The sequence below is a fragment of the Amblyomma americanum genome, chromosome 11 (assembly GCF_052857255.1).
Source record: "Amblyomma americanum isolate KBUSLIRL-KWMA chromosome 11, ASM5285725v1, whole genome shotgun sequence".
In the NCBI taxonomy this organism is placed as follows: Eukaryota; Metazoa; Arthropoda; class Arachnida; order Ixodida; family Ixodidae; genus Amblyomma; species Amblyomma americanum.
The window spans coordinates 5,931,226-5,944,353 of record NC_135507.1 but is presented as its reverse complement, the minus strand read 5'-3'; the positions used below and the strand labels follow the sequence as shown (position 1 = coordinate 5,944,353).

Genomic DNA, 13,128 nt, shown 5'->3' with positions numbered 1-13,128 from the left:
TTCAGAAAGGCTAAAGTAAATTTGTGTGTGGCATGCAGTTAATCGCATAAAAATTCACTTTCTCTAATTATTCAGCTAGTTAAGGTAAATGCAATATACCAGGGCCTTTAGACAGCTCCTACCGACCGCAAAATTTCCTCCGAAGTTCAATCTAGCCACTACAAAGCACCCTTAGGCGATCATCGCTGAAATGCTTGAATGCGTTAGCAGCCAGACGTTCGTTATATCCGAAGCTTACACACTAAATTTCGTTACACCCAAGATGGTATATTAGGTTCGTTATATCGGAGGTCAACACCTATAAAAGTGTCCCTGAAAGGGTGCTTGAGGTTGGCTATAAAATGCTTGCATTATGTAGAGTACAGTCCACCGAGCGTTCATGCCGCGTGCAAGACCTCAAAAGCAAGCCGATAATTTACTGTACAATTTTAAAAACTACCACTTCCACGCCTCGAAGCGACCAGCGGTGCCGGGCTTTCGCCCGAATCGGCGCGCAACGCGTCATATAGCGCTCGTTACGTCAGCAGAGGACTGCTATCATTGGTTCGCCGTGGCAGCTCCGCCAACGACAAACCAGTTTAGAAGGAGTTGGCTCTGACCCGGCGCGACCGGTGGCTGAGTGGTTAGGGCGCTCGGCTACTGATCCGGAGTACCCGGGTTCGAACCCGACCGCGGTGGCCGCGTTTCAATGGAGGCGAAACGCAAAGGCGCCTGTGTGCTGTGTGATGTCAGTGCACGTTAAAGATCCCCAGTTGGTCGAAATTATTCCGGAGTCCTCCGCTACGGCAACTATTTCTTCTTTTCTTCACTGAGTCCCTCCTTTATCCCTTTCCTTACGGCGCGGTTCAGGTGTCCGCCGAGATGTGAGACAGATGCTGAGCCATTTCCTTTCCCCCGAAACCGATATGCATATTCATTGAGTTGGCTCCACCTCCTGGGAAATTTCCGCACGCGTCGACGGCCGGCGGAAGGGCCGAGTGCGTGGGGCAGGCGGACCGTCATTTTACCTTGCGAAAAGTGACTAGAGAAGACGGAAAGCACAAAGACGCTGAAATTCATATTTTGACTAGATAACTCAGCTTCCGCAAAACACGTCAAAAAAAAAATTTGCTGGAGGGTATTTGTGAAGCTGCGTCCTTTAGCATCCTGAGCATATCGCGTCTTTGCTGAGACACCCTTACAGAGCCCCTTTAAGTTCGTTACATCCAATATCCAGACATGAAAGTTCGTTATATCCGAGGTGGCATACTTTGGTTCGGTATATGCAAGGTTAACACAATAAAGTTAGTTATACCCGAGGTAGCATACTAAGGTTTGTTATATCTGAGGCCAACACACAAAAGTTCGTTATATACGAGGTGGCATACAAAGGTTAGTTATATCCAATGTGGTATAATAAGTTCGCATAGATAGTATACTAAATCCGTAGCACGGTGGCCCTCCATGGCCCACCTGCCATTGACAGACAGCGCTCACCAATCCCACTTGGACAGGTCCTTCTAATGCTAACACATTAATAATGTACCAGTCTATCGCCCAGACAGCTTGTACAATGACAGAGATTTCCACGACGAAAGAGTTTGGCAGAATCCACAAATAACACTGATGTTACCCTGGACACTGAGCATTTTAAGTGCTACTTCACATGCCGACATAAGACATGCCACGCGTTAACTTAGCTACAAGAGTGGAAATCCTGACATCAGTCCAGGAAGGCAGGTCTCGGAGAAGCATTGCTGCCGAGGTAGGGTGGGCAGTATAGGACCGTAACCCACATTGTGCGTGTCTGCCAAGGAGAGAGGATTGGCGACGCGGAGCGCAGCGGACGTCCGAAAGCACTAACTGAGGAGGAAAATCGGCTGATCATAACCTCCGCCTTTTGAAGCCCCCATATTACCGTTGCCGAGATACAGGAGGAACTGTTGTGTCTATCTTTCTTGTCCCGTCCTTTGCGCTGTTTCGTAAGATGAACCCACACCAACTAGCTCAAATGTTTACTTTTCCGTTATCGTCCTTACTTCTTTTCCTGAATCGACGGGACAGTGCCCCTGTTAATTTTATTACACCTCCCCAGCAAGCTGGCGTTTAAATTCGTTGCACTGAAATTATAAACTCTGTTTCATAGCTTGTGTAATACTGGATAAAAGCAGTTCCTGCTGACAAGCCATCACGGACCTAAACAAACAGTAACAGAAGCCATCGTTGCTCATGAAAAGGAAATGCCGCATGCACACTCACTTATGGCCGGCACTTCGACGCTCGGGCGGTGGCACGCTAGATAAAGCTTTCTTCCCCCCGCCCGTGCTGCATACATGTGAACAGCGATGGATGGATACGGCTGAACCCTCTAAATCGGGCGGTGGCTCAAGCCACCTTACGACTTATGAGCCATGACTTATGAAATTTTACTCTTCTCTTGATTTTAGCCACCAATCAGATAAGCTTCGTTTGGTTACTTCTACCCGCTTCAAATCTACTTTCCCTTCACTGCCCTTAAACCCCAATGCCTTGGATAAATAAACCCCGCTGCTTTCCACTGTAGGGTGAAGCCCTTTACAGAAAAGTCTTCACAGGTCTGCGCACCGCAGCGCCGCATGGTGAGATGTCAAAGCTCTGGTCGCCAGTCACTTGTGCTAGTATGTACGTACACTTACTGCGCTTCGGAGAGGGCGGCGGTCGTCTCGAACGGAGCAAAAGGCTCAAGTGCACCTACTTTACACACACACACACACACCACACGCATGAACGACAGAAGCTGGCGGCGAGCCAATCGGCCTGGCGTGCAAACGAGAAGCTGGGCAACGAGACGCGAGGGGCGCATTAGCCGGAAGCACAGTTTATATCAGATGCTCCGAAAGAAGGGCGAGCGGTTGCCGACGCTATGCCAACATGACGCGTTCGCTCGGCCGCTCCCGACTGTTTACTTTCTAGCCTCCCCAAGATATCGCCTTGGCGTGCACTGCAAAATATCGCCGGTGTTCCAGTAAGCCCTTCTTTTATTCAATACCCATGACAACCACAGAGCACAAAGCTGACAGGCGGGTGCAGTGCACAACCTTACATAGTTTTTAACAGGATGTATCGCGTAAGTACAAATCCGAAGATCTTATTTAACACCATATCCAATTAGATGGACCTCGCAACCTCTGCGCCTGCGCAATGCGGTCACATGTTTTTTTTTTTTAAAGCAGGAAGACTCAGTCTAGTCACGTGACAGTAAGTTGACGCATGTCTTAAAGGCATTGACGTCACGTCGCTATTATGCATTGCCTCCATTTATTGTTTTTATTGCCAGTCCAGCACAGGCCTTTCCCGCCTTTTCGTGTCCTGCTGCATTGTGAAGTTGGAGCAAGGGCCGAAGGGCGGAGCCCGTCTCAGAGTTGTAAACGTGGGTTGCAGCCTGCGAAGCACTGCCACAGTGCTCTGCACTGCGAAGCTGTGCGCGAAGGAACTGGTGGCGCGAAAGTCCGAATATGCCTGCACGCTGTCAGACGCGGCTGTTTTATAAACGTTGGTCTACAATTTCGAATAAACAGTGTCGTGTGTGCCGTTGCTTGGACGCAGCCAGCGAACAGCAGGCCTGCCTGCATACATGTATAAGCCCCAATGCGTTTCTGACAAGCTTTCGGGAACCGTGAACTAAGGTACAAATGAAAGTGTGAAATGCGAAAAATACCGCTTCTCTGTGTACGGAACGCATTTGCTGAAAAAATATTCGCCACGCAAGTTGCATAGCGCGCTCGTTACGGCCTTATGACGTCCGCATTTCAGAGACAACATCAAATGCCGGCACGCCTGCATTGATAGCTGCTTGGCTTGTTCGCGCTCAGATCCCGCACTTTGTTAGTTTCTGGTAATTACCTTTATAAGAGGTACCAGGTATACTTCACGGCTTTGGCCAAAGAGAACCGGAGGTGTCCATCGGGTTTTATAAACCCCAGAAGGGCTTTTAAACCTGTCTAGAGTAACAGCGCCATCTGTCGTCAAGTGCTCGAAGCATCCCTCCCCTCCTCACCTCTTTCATCAATGGCGGGAGTTTTGAAGCCATGACGGCGTGGTTGGCCCTGTTGAAATCCGGCGGTCGGATTAGGCCAAAATTCTAGCGTTAGCAGATTGTGGTTAATCTCGTGGGCTGGAAGGTATACTGCGTTAAAAACTTTGAGATGGTTGATAAACACACTAAAATTAACTATAACAAGCAATATGTTTTGTAATTTCTGAAATTAAGTTCCCATTTCCAGCTGCTGGGTGTACAGCCCATTTGCTAGCCCTCACAATGTGGCCACAGGGAAGAGCCAGGTATCGAAACAGTTTTGCAAACGGGTACAATGAAGGAGCTCCGATGTCAGCCAGGCAGTAGCCATCATGGAGACCGCTACAGGCAGTGGCCAGGCAGCGCCGTACCTATCCTTGCTTTCAGGTGCAGGGGGACAAAATGGTTTCACGCAATCTAGATTCAGAATACAAGCCGTACAGCTGAAACTTCAGAACTTAAAATTTTAGGGGTTACGGACACATGCTCTGCCAAGATAGAATTTTTTACCTGCCACAAGCAAACCTCAATAAGGCATCCAGTAAGCAAGGCAAAACCTGCCCTGCACAGCGGTGGAAAGTGATTTCTGCTTAGCACTCTTTCAGATGCAGTACATTGTCTACAAAATTCACAATTCCAGCATGCACTTCGCGGTAATGACCGAGCTCCCGATTCCATCTGATCAATAATTTTAGTGTACTACACCAATAGTGAAGCACTGTTCAAGGAACACACTCAGAGCTTCCTGTATTAACTGGCCCCTGATAAGGTGCATACATGCAATAAATGTACAATGGGCAGTTAGGGTTGTCATTTCAAAACATTATAGCCATGAGCATAGTAAAAGGCACTAACTGCAGTTCTTTCACCAGTGATGAAACAGACGCACGGCATAAATGCTGTAGAATTCTATTGGTCGATCGTCCAGACCGGCAAGCAACATATTTCCCTGCCACCTACACCCTGTGGCTGCAGAGTTTTTACACCTAAAATGCAAGTGCTTTAGTTTTGCCCTCTAGCTTCACTGGATTTCTTTTGACACCTGCACATTACATCATACTCTTCTTTTGCTTTCTTTTTTCTGTGTCGCAGCTTTATCATGCACTGGCCCACACACTGTCCCTGCAAAAACTGCGTGTATAGCCACGTTCCACATCCACTACTATTCGTGTGTGTGTCACTGCACTCCATAGTCCTTTTATTTTACAATAATGTTTAAGCCCGCACCAAGCAAGGCGACAGGTTCTGGCGCACACTTGGCCATGTACAGAAGGGCATGTGACCTGCACTTACTATACAGCCTCATGGCAAGACAAAGACAAGTCCGCTTGTCAAAATGTTGGCGAGCACCACGAGGTTTTCCCTCCCTTGTTCACTTTGTGATTATCAAGAACCATCTGGCACTTTCTCTCTACCATTGTGTGAAATTGTGAATTTTGTGAGTTATTTAGCCTACTACAACTAAAGCAGTTGTTGTAAAGTAGTTGTAGTATACGCAGTACTACAACTAAATTTCTAGTGTGCTAGCAGTTGCAGTGGCCATTTCCCACATTTAGCTGTGTGTGTGCGTTTCAGGTGGCAACTTAATCGTGAGAGGCTGCTCCGAAACAGCAGCAACCTAAGTCGCAACCCAACCCAAGTCTCACCAATGTCAGCACCTGCCATAGAAAGGCAGTGCCGCGTCACTTTACCGCTGCACCACTGAGGACTCCCAGAAAACTATGAATGTAAAAGAGAGAATGCCCAATATAGACATCAACCAATTATCACTATGCAAACAACTGCCATCAGTGAACACTGGATCTGAAGACCGAAACTGAAAAGCAAACAGAATTGCTAGTGCACCTAATTTGCATTTGAACTAACTCTGCAAATTGACCACAATTTTTTTTACCAGACGGATGCCAGTGGCCCCTTAAACAAAAAGCCATCCTGTATTTACATGATAAGAACTTTGTAAACTGGGCATGCTTGCTCTTGCAGCTTCCTTACAAGATGATAACGTAGATCACTCACACTTTCTCACAAATGTGAAGATGAAGCAGTTTATTACTGCCAGCTCACAAAAAATCCATGATGTGCACATGAGACAAAATAACAAAACTTTGCCAGTGGAGGAAAAAAAAAAAGTGTGGGCACAGTGTCCATAAAGCAGCACAGGCTACTTTTTGGCAAATGTTATCTTCATGGCATGTGTTGGGGTGATCTTGAAGCCCTGCAGTGCTTCCTTGGCGGCAGATGACTGGATCTCGTTTTCAAACTCCACGAAAGCGATGTCATGTCGACCAGGCACTAACCGAACTTCCTTGAAGCCAGGGAACCTGGGAAAGAGTGCACATAGAAGCTTGAATGCTCTGCCATGCTCGCACCAGTGCCAGTGCACAAGTAAACCATACAATTAGTGGTGCAGCAAGGCAAGAACTCCCGGTTGTATTTTCCTTCGCCGGTTCAACTGGCATAATAGAAAGTCGTTTGTTCCACGAACTCCAACTATCTTTAAATTCTCAGATAATGACCTGTTCTTTTTTTGTGCTACGCTGCCAACAAAAAAAAAGTGGATAGGAAAACCTACATTACTGTTGTTAACAAGTGAATACAATTCATTGACAAGTGAGCATCGACTTCAACGCAACCATACAGGCACTAAGAAGTGTGATTCTTAGCAGTGCATATTCGTGAATCAAGCAAGAGGGAATCATGCAGGTGAGAACTTTGCTAAAGCAGTGGATGCTGTAGGTCTGTTTACATTTTCTGCTTACAATCTGACGATGCCAGCTTGTTGCACCTTGATTTCATTCTGTATAAGACTAAAATCTAACTCATTTCTATATTTGGGTTCCTTGCAAAGTGCCACAGCCGGTGGCAGGTGTAATGGCACACATTTGCATTTCTCTGTTGCTTTAGTAGCAATCTCACTTTCATGCATATTCTTTTTGTGTTTACAGCCTTCCATATTGTTTTTATGTTTCCAAGACCACCTGGACAAGCCCATTCAAAAAGCATGTACAGTTTAGCAGTGGTAATAAAAGAATAATAATGTTTCTAGCGTCGTCTTCCATGAGTGGGCCCATTGCACGAGCAATACAGTCAGCTACAAGTGGGCCAACCGCTAGGCACTGCCACCAATCGTGTGATTTATACAATATAACGATAAAACACATCATATTATTGCAGCAAAAAATGTGCAAACCGTTGAAATGCATTTTTAACCTGCATCATGACTAAGTTTAATAAAAGCAATAGTAAAATTGTTCATAAGTTCTAGTTCAATTTTTATACCACAAGGTGGTGTGAGGTGTAGACAAGTTCCAATATGTGAACATGTTGACTGCTTCCTCGACGTCACATTAGTCATCTTGTCTGATGTCTAGAGAATTGGAACACATCCCGTGTTTACTGTTCGCATAGTGCCTAGATTGTGGAAGGTAAGCATGTTCAGCCATAGAGCAAGTTTTCTACCGACCAAGCACCAACACAATACAGTAAAAGCTCATTAATTCGAGCTCGAAGGGGACGGAAAAATTGTTCGCACCAACACAATAGAGTAAAAGCTCATTAATTCGAGCTCGAAGAGGACGGAAAAATTGTTCGAATTAAGCAAAGTTCGAATTATCGCAAGGGCGCTAGAATGAGCGGTTCCCAAGCAGCACAGAAAATTGGCCCAATATTGGACATATACTGGAAAGTGCTGGTCATACAAGGTACCAGTGTTAGAGCATCTAGCTCCAATATTGGGCCGATTTCCTGTGCTGCTTGGGTTATAGCACCCCGCCGCGTGAGCAGAACCTGAAGCAGTCACATCTAGACTCATTATCGCGAGCCAAGGCACTACTACACGTTTGTAGTGGGCATATTCTGAGAATTAAATTCATCCGGTCCTAGTGGCAAATGAAATAAACTGATCAGCTAGTTATGCGCCAGAAACGAGTACAGGAATGCATTCGCGCAAACAGTTAGCTTTAGTGATGGAATATAGGACGCTATTTATGCTCCAAAACATGTTTATTTATGGGGAAGGGTTGTCAAAATTAAAAGTAATTGGCGAACTGCATTTGCTTGCGTTTCTTCTGCAGAGACTTCATCAGCATCATCTGCAGCTTGCCCAAAGCTCCTGCGCAACGTCAAAGTTCTCGCTGACAGAGAAGTGCTGTGCTGCAACATCAAGCGCAGACACTACTTGATGTGCACATGGCGGTGGCACAGTCTCGTCGCCGTCGTCGGACTCATCTCTGTCGGCTATTCTCACCGCATGTGAGCCCTACAACGTCTGCTGGGAGCATGCAGCCTCAATTAGATCGGCGTCACTCAAGGGCTCCAACGTCTCACGCTGCTGTCCACGTAGCTCGCGCTCACAGCACCAACAAAAGCCGCCATCGCCCGAACCGCCATTCCACGTTGTTTACACCATGTGATTGCGACCCAGCAATTGTGGCACAACGAAAACCTGGAACAGCTCGCGCCAAAGCATCAGCGGTGGGGGCGACTGCTCCGGCAGCGAAAGCCTGCTACAGCATGCACCAGAATGCGGGCTCCATGAACCTTGTGCACACATTTTTTTTTTTTCATTTCCATTGTTTTACATCTCTGGTAAATTTGGAGCATGTTTCACTCACTATGGGTCAACTTCTCCCTACGAGGAGTGGTGTTAGCCAGTGGCTCTTGTTCGAAGTAACCGTAGCGGATGCCGACTTGTTCGAATTATCGCGAGTTTTCCCCCATTGAAGTACACAGGCCTGTGCCTGGACCTGGGCGTCAGTTTGAATTAACAGCAAGTTCAAATTAACGAGATTTTACTGTTCAGCCCCAAGCAGGCATTGACACTACAGTGCCACTTTCGAAGAGAAAGTAGTGCTTGCATAACAGCAGTTGTCAAACCCCAAGCTGGGAGGGACTTTGACATGGACAAAAAAAATAATGGTCATTGGAAGGGGCAACATTATTAGCTTTTTGTGTGCCAACCTACATCGACTCGTACTGAACAAGCCGAAGGAGGCTTTTTTTTTTTTTCGTGTCTGGCCTGTAACTTTCGGATATTGGCTTAGATTCAAGCCCGGCCCAGATTCAAGTAAATATGGTAGATATCACATCACGAGACACTGTGCTTCTTTTCACAAGGGGGAACAAACGGTGCATCACTGGAAAGTAGTGACGAATTGTTCTTACGAAGGCAGGATGAAGAGAACTGTTTTGCTAATCTAACGGCAACTCCTCTGCCTGAATACCTCCCACTTGAGGCCTCATCCTTCTCAAACACACTCTACGAACTGCCATAACTGTTCATTAAGATTAGGTGCTATAATGTGATTCTAAAATGATGAATATTGTTTTCTTTCACGTGTTCTTTGCCACCCAAATTCCAACCCGGAACCCTAAATTTACGAGCCACACAAACGCAGCTGTGAAAGAAAAAAAAACTCACTGGTTGAACAGCATAGAGAGCATCATCTCGTTCGTCTCCTCCGGAAGGTTGGTCAGGAAGAGAATCTGGTTCGGTGGCTGCTCAGGTAGTGCTCCTGTTGCCGCTGCCATGGGCATGCCGGCTCCCATCATCATGATTGCAGGCTGCGGCTGTGGCTGCGGTTGGGCCTTCTTTTTCTTGCTCTTCTTAGGCGCTGCCTCACCCTCGGCAGGCGTGCGCTTTCGAGAGTTCTCCACATATGTGCCCTTGAGCTTGGCCACTGCGTCCGACTCAGTCTTGGCGTACTGGATGCGCTGTGTGCGGAACGGTGACACATGAGAGCAGCACAGAAACAACAGCCCATTTTCACCCTACAACAGCATCTTTTGCATTTAACTGTCTGCCATATTTACTCACATAATTTTGTCAGAAAAATTTTGGTGCTAATTTGGAGACTGCTTATAATGCACAATAAAACTTACACTGTGGACAGTTTTAATTTTTACTAACATCCAATGGAGCCGATCTATTTATGCAAGTGCACTCGTTATGCAGATGACAAGTACATGAGCCGCCACAGTGGCTATGTGGTTACGGTGCTTGCCCACTGACCCGAAAGGAGCGGGTTCGATACCTGCCGCAGCAGTCGCATTTCGATGCAGGCGAAAGGCTCGAGGCCTGTGTAACATGCAATGTCAGTGCACATTAAAGAACCCCAAGTGGTCTAAACTATCAGGAGCGCCTCGTTACGGCAGTCTCTCATAGCCTGAGTCACTTTGGGTGCTCAGTTGCCACGGCGGTTTACAATCAGGCCTTCAAGCAAGCGTTTTTCAAGCCCATGCAAAAGAACTCCTGAAGTTCGCCGCATAAGAAAGGAGTTGACAAAGAACGGATTACTGCGTCAAGTACTCCAGTCACAAGAACAACACACTGCGGCCCCTCCAGCCGAAGCAAGAGCAGCCAAAAAAGAAAACACGTGCAAGCATCCCATATGCCCCTGGTGTCAACGAGCCGTTATGCCGGATATTGGCTGACTATGACATCCAAGTTGCCCTTGTCCCATCCAGCAAGCTCAGAAACCATCTGGTATGGGTAAAGGACCTGCTTGAAAAGACAAGCTACCCTGGGGTCGTTTACGAAATCCTTTGCAAAGGATGCAGTGCAGCCTATATAGACGTAACAGGGGACTTCAAGAGACGTTTCAAAGAACACCAGCAGGACGTCAGGAACGAAAAGGTGACTTCTAACGTTCTCGCCGAACACCAGGAAAACACGGGCCACTTGATTGACTAAGATGCCCCCCGCATACTTGAAAAAGAAAAATCTTTATCTACTCGCCTACTCAAGGAATCCCTTCACATACAAATGACAAGCCAAGCGATTAACAGGACAAAGTGCGATCTACCTGAAATATACATCTGCACGATACGTCATGTTTTTCCTACATAAGCAGCAGCCCATCTCGTTTTCATTCTGTTGTGCTGTTGTGAACAAGGCACCTGTAGTAGTGCCGAAACGTCAATGCTTTTACGTTTTTTCTTGTACGACTTTGGGGAATGTTTGTTTCTGGATATGTCAAAGTGCACTTCTACGCACAACTGTTCGAAGACCAGAGTTCTGAGGTACAATAATATGCGTAAGCTGCTAGAGCTAAGGGTGTGCGAATATTTGACATTTTCAAATAGTAATTCAAATACACTTGAATTTCGTATTTGGCTCACTAAACAAATTAAAAAGTGCACATTCAAAATTATTCGAAACAAAACGAATATGTCCTGTTTTCAGATACTTTCCGAATAATCAGCAAGAAGTTCGAATAACCCATGCCACAGTCTTCTTGACCGGCCATTACAAAATCATGGCCCACTCCAACACCTTACAGCATGGTGTCAGTCTGCATGTGATAAGAGGGCTCAGCACAGTGACACAGTCCATTCAGGTTGCAGTGTTTACAGTGGTTGTACATGGCCTCCATAATTGGGTGGCACTGACGGGCTCTAACAGGTTCGGGAAATATCGCTTTGATGCCCGGTCTTAGAAGCAATGGCTCATACATAGCTCTTGCACTGTCACCTACTGATGGGTAGCGCTAGATTATTTACAGTTATCATTGGTAGCAAGAGGTATTTTTGCTATATATACCATGAAGGTCACAGTTTATACAATGACTGTGTTGCCTGCAGTCTAGTGCTAATCGTTATTGCACCTTTTGACAGCTATAGCTAGAATTCAACAAGTTATAGCACCATACTGCAGCACAGCTTAGCTGTTTCACATGAATATTCCTTTTATATGAATGTTCCCAAAAGTAGGAAATATTAATAAATATATTCATTTCACATCTGACCCGCTTTTTTCACTATTTGATTAGTATTAAATTTGGTTTTCAACAACACTATTCGTATTCGATTCAGTTTTGAAAAAGTGCAATTCGCACATCCCTAGCAAGAACAAAGAAATTACGCATCACTAGAGCCGAATGAGTGCTAAGTACACTGCACGGCTTAAACCACACTGTGCAGCTAATGTAGGCAACACCACCACTATATATTCAGAGAGGAAGATCTACTGGTTCAGGTGCATTTACTGCAAAGTACTCTAGAACACCTCTATTGAAATCAAAAATTAAAATGGTCAAATCTGCTACAATATGGTATTCAAGTAAGGTCTTCTCTCAGCATCAAAAAATGAAAATGGAGTCTTCCGATTTTTCCCCCTAAAAAGCGATATGCTTATTTTTGCCAACCGGTTGAACAATGAGAGTCAGTCAACACAGTGGCTGACTTTGATTTATTTACTGCAGAGCCGTTTATTTGATGAACACAAAAACTGCGCCTTATGGAGCAGAATTCAATGTGGGAAGCACCTGCAACAACACCCCGAGTAGCTGCTATTCAGCGTCGCGTATGACAGCTCCATAAAGCAATCTCAAGTAGCCAGCTTTGGGCACTGAGGCACGACATGCAAGTACTGCAGCAAATTCAGTACGTGATACGAGGGGTTTCCACGTGAATGATTCAGCTATCTCACACTCGAAACCCGCTCTCACCATGGGTTTGTCGTAGAATGGGAATCCCTGCATCGACCTCAGAGCGTTGGTGGCACTGTTAATGTCCTTAAAAGCGACGAACGCCTGGCCCCTCATCTTGAGTGTCTTGAGGGCTATGATGTCCAGAATCTGGCCGAACTGTGAGAATATGGCGTAGAGCGACTTCTTCAGCTCTGCGAGGAAAAAGAATCTTACGCACCGCCCGCCAACGCTGTTGGAACAATTGCCACTCACCATCTTTCTTGACCTTCTCATTAAGGTTGTTGATGTAGATTGTGTTGTTCGGACGTATGTCCATCATGATACTGCAAAAGATATAAATGCAATGAGAAATATGTGAAACAAATGGACCTTTCACGTATTGTTGCCGCCGGGAATTCTGAAGACAAGTAAAGAGGCACATGGCGCGTTCACCACTCCCGACAGAGAAAACTTTTAACATGCAATGCTGCATCAAGTAGGACGCTATAATTTTTGCAATTTAAGCAATATGAGCAACCAACCGTGTGCAAACACAGAGATATTGAAAAACTAGCGTACTAACGTGATCAATTCGCCGGCAGTCTGGTGTTCTACAAGCCCTACACAGCAGAATGTTGAAGCTGCAATGGCGCTAGTAGTCAATCAAATCAGAGTGTAAAAACTTTC

The 13,128-nt window shown here is 46.0% G+C and overlaps 2 protein-coding genes across 3 annotated transcripts in view; both read right to left on the bottom strand.

Annotated features, from left to right (window-relative positions):
* The window catches only part of LOC144109517 (uncharacterized), a 30,864-nt gene extending 26,941 nt beyond the window's left edge, over positions 1–3,923 (bottom strand). The window contains exon 1 of the mRNA XM_077642340.1: positions 3,862–3,923. The gene's annotated coding sequence lies outside the window, so the exon portion shown is untranslated. The remainder of the gene's footprint in view (positions 1–3,861) is intronic.
* Positions 3,924–6,064: 2,141 nt separating this feature from the next.
* snf (U1 small nuclear ribonucleoprotein A snf) lies at positions 6,065–13,122 on the bottom strand. Of its 2 annotated transcripts, none has more exons than XM_077642236.1 (5): positions 13,025–13,122; positions 12,715–12,785; positions 12,481–12,653; positions 9,453–9,745; positions 6,065–6,354 (listed from the first exon to the last, which is right to left on the bottom strand). In XM_077642236.1, the coding sequence occupies exons 2-5, from the start codon at positions 12,779–12,781 to the stop codon at positions 6,195–6,197; spliced, it is 693 nt and encodes a 230-aa protein (XP_077498362.1). In that variant the 5' UTR covers positions 12,782–12,785; positions 13,025–13,122; the 3' UTR covers positions 6,065–6,194. The 2 variants fall into 2 exon arrangements, with proteins under 2 accessions (XP_077498362.1, XP_077498363.1); XM_077642237.1 differs by having other exon boundaries at positions 12,984–13,050.
* Between the last annotated feature and the right edge of the window lie 6 nt (positions 13,123–13,128).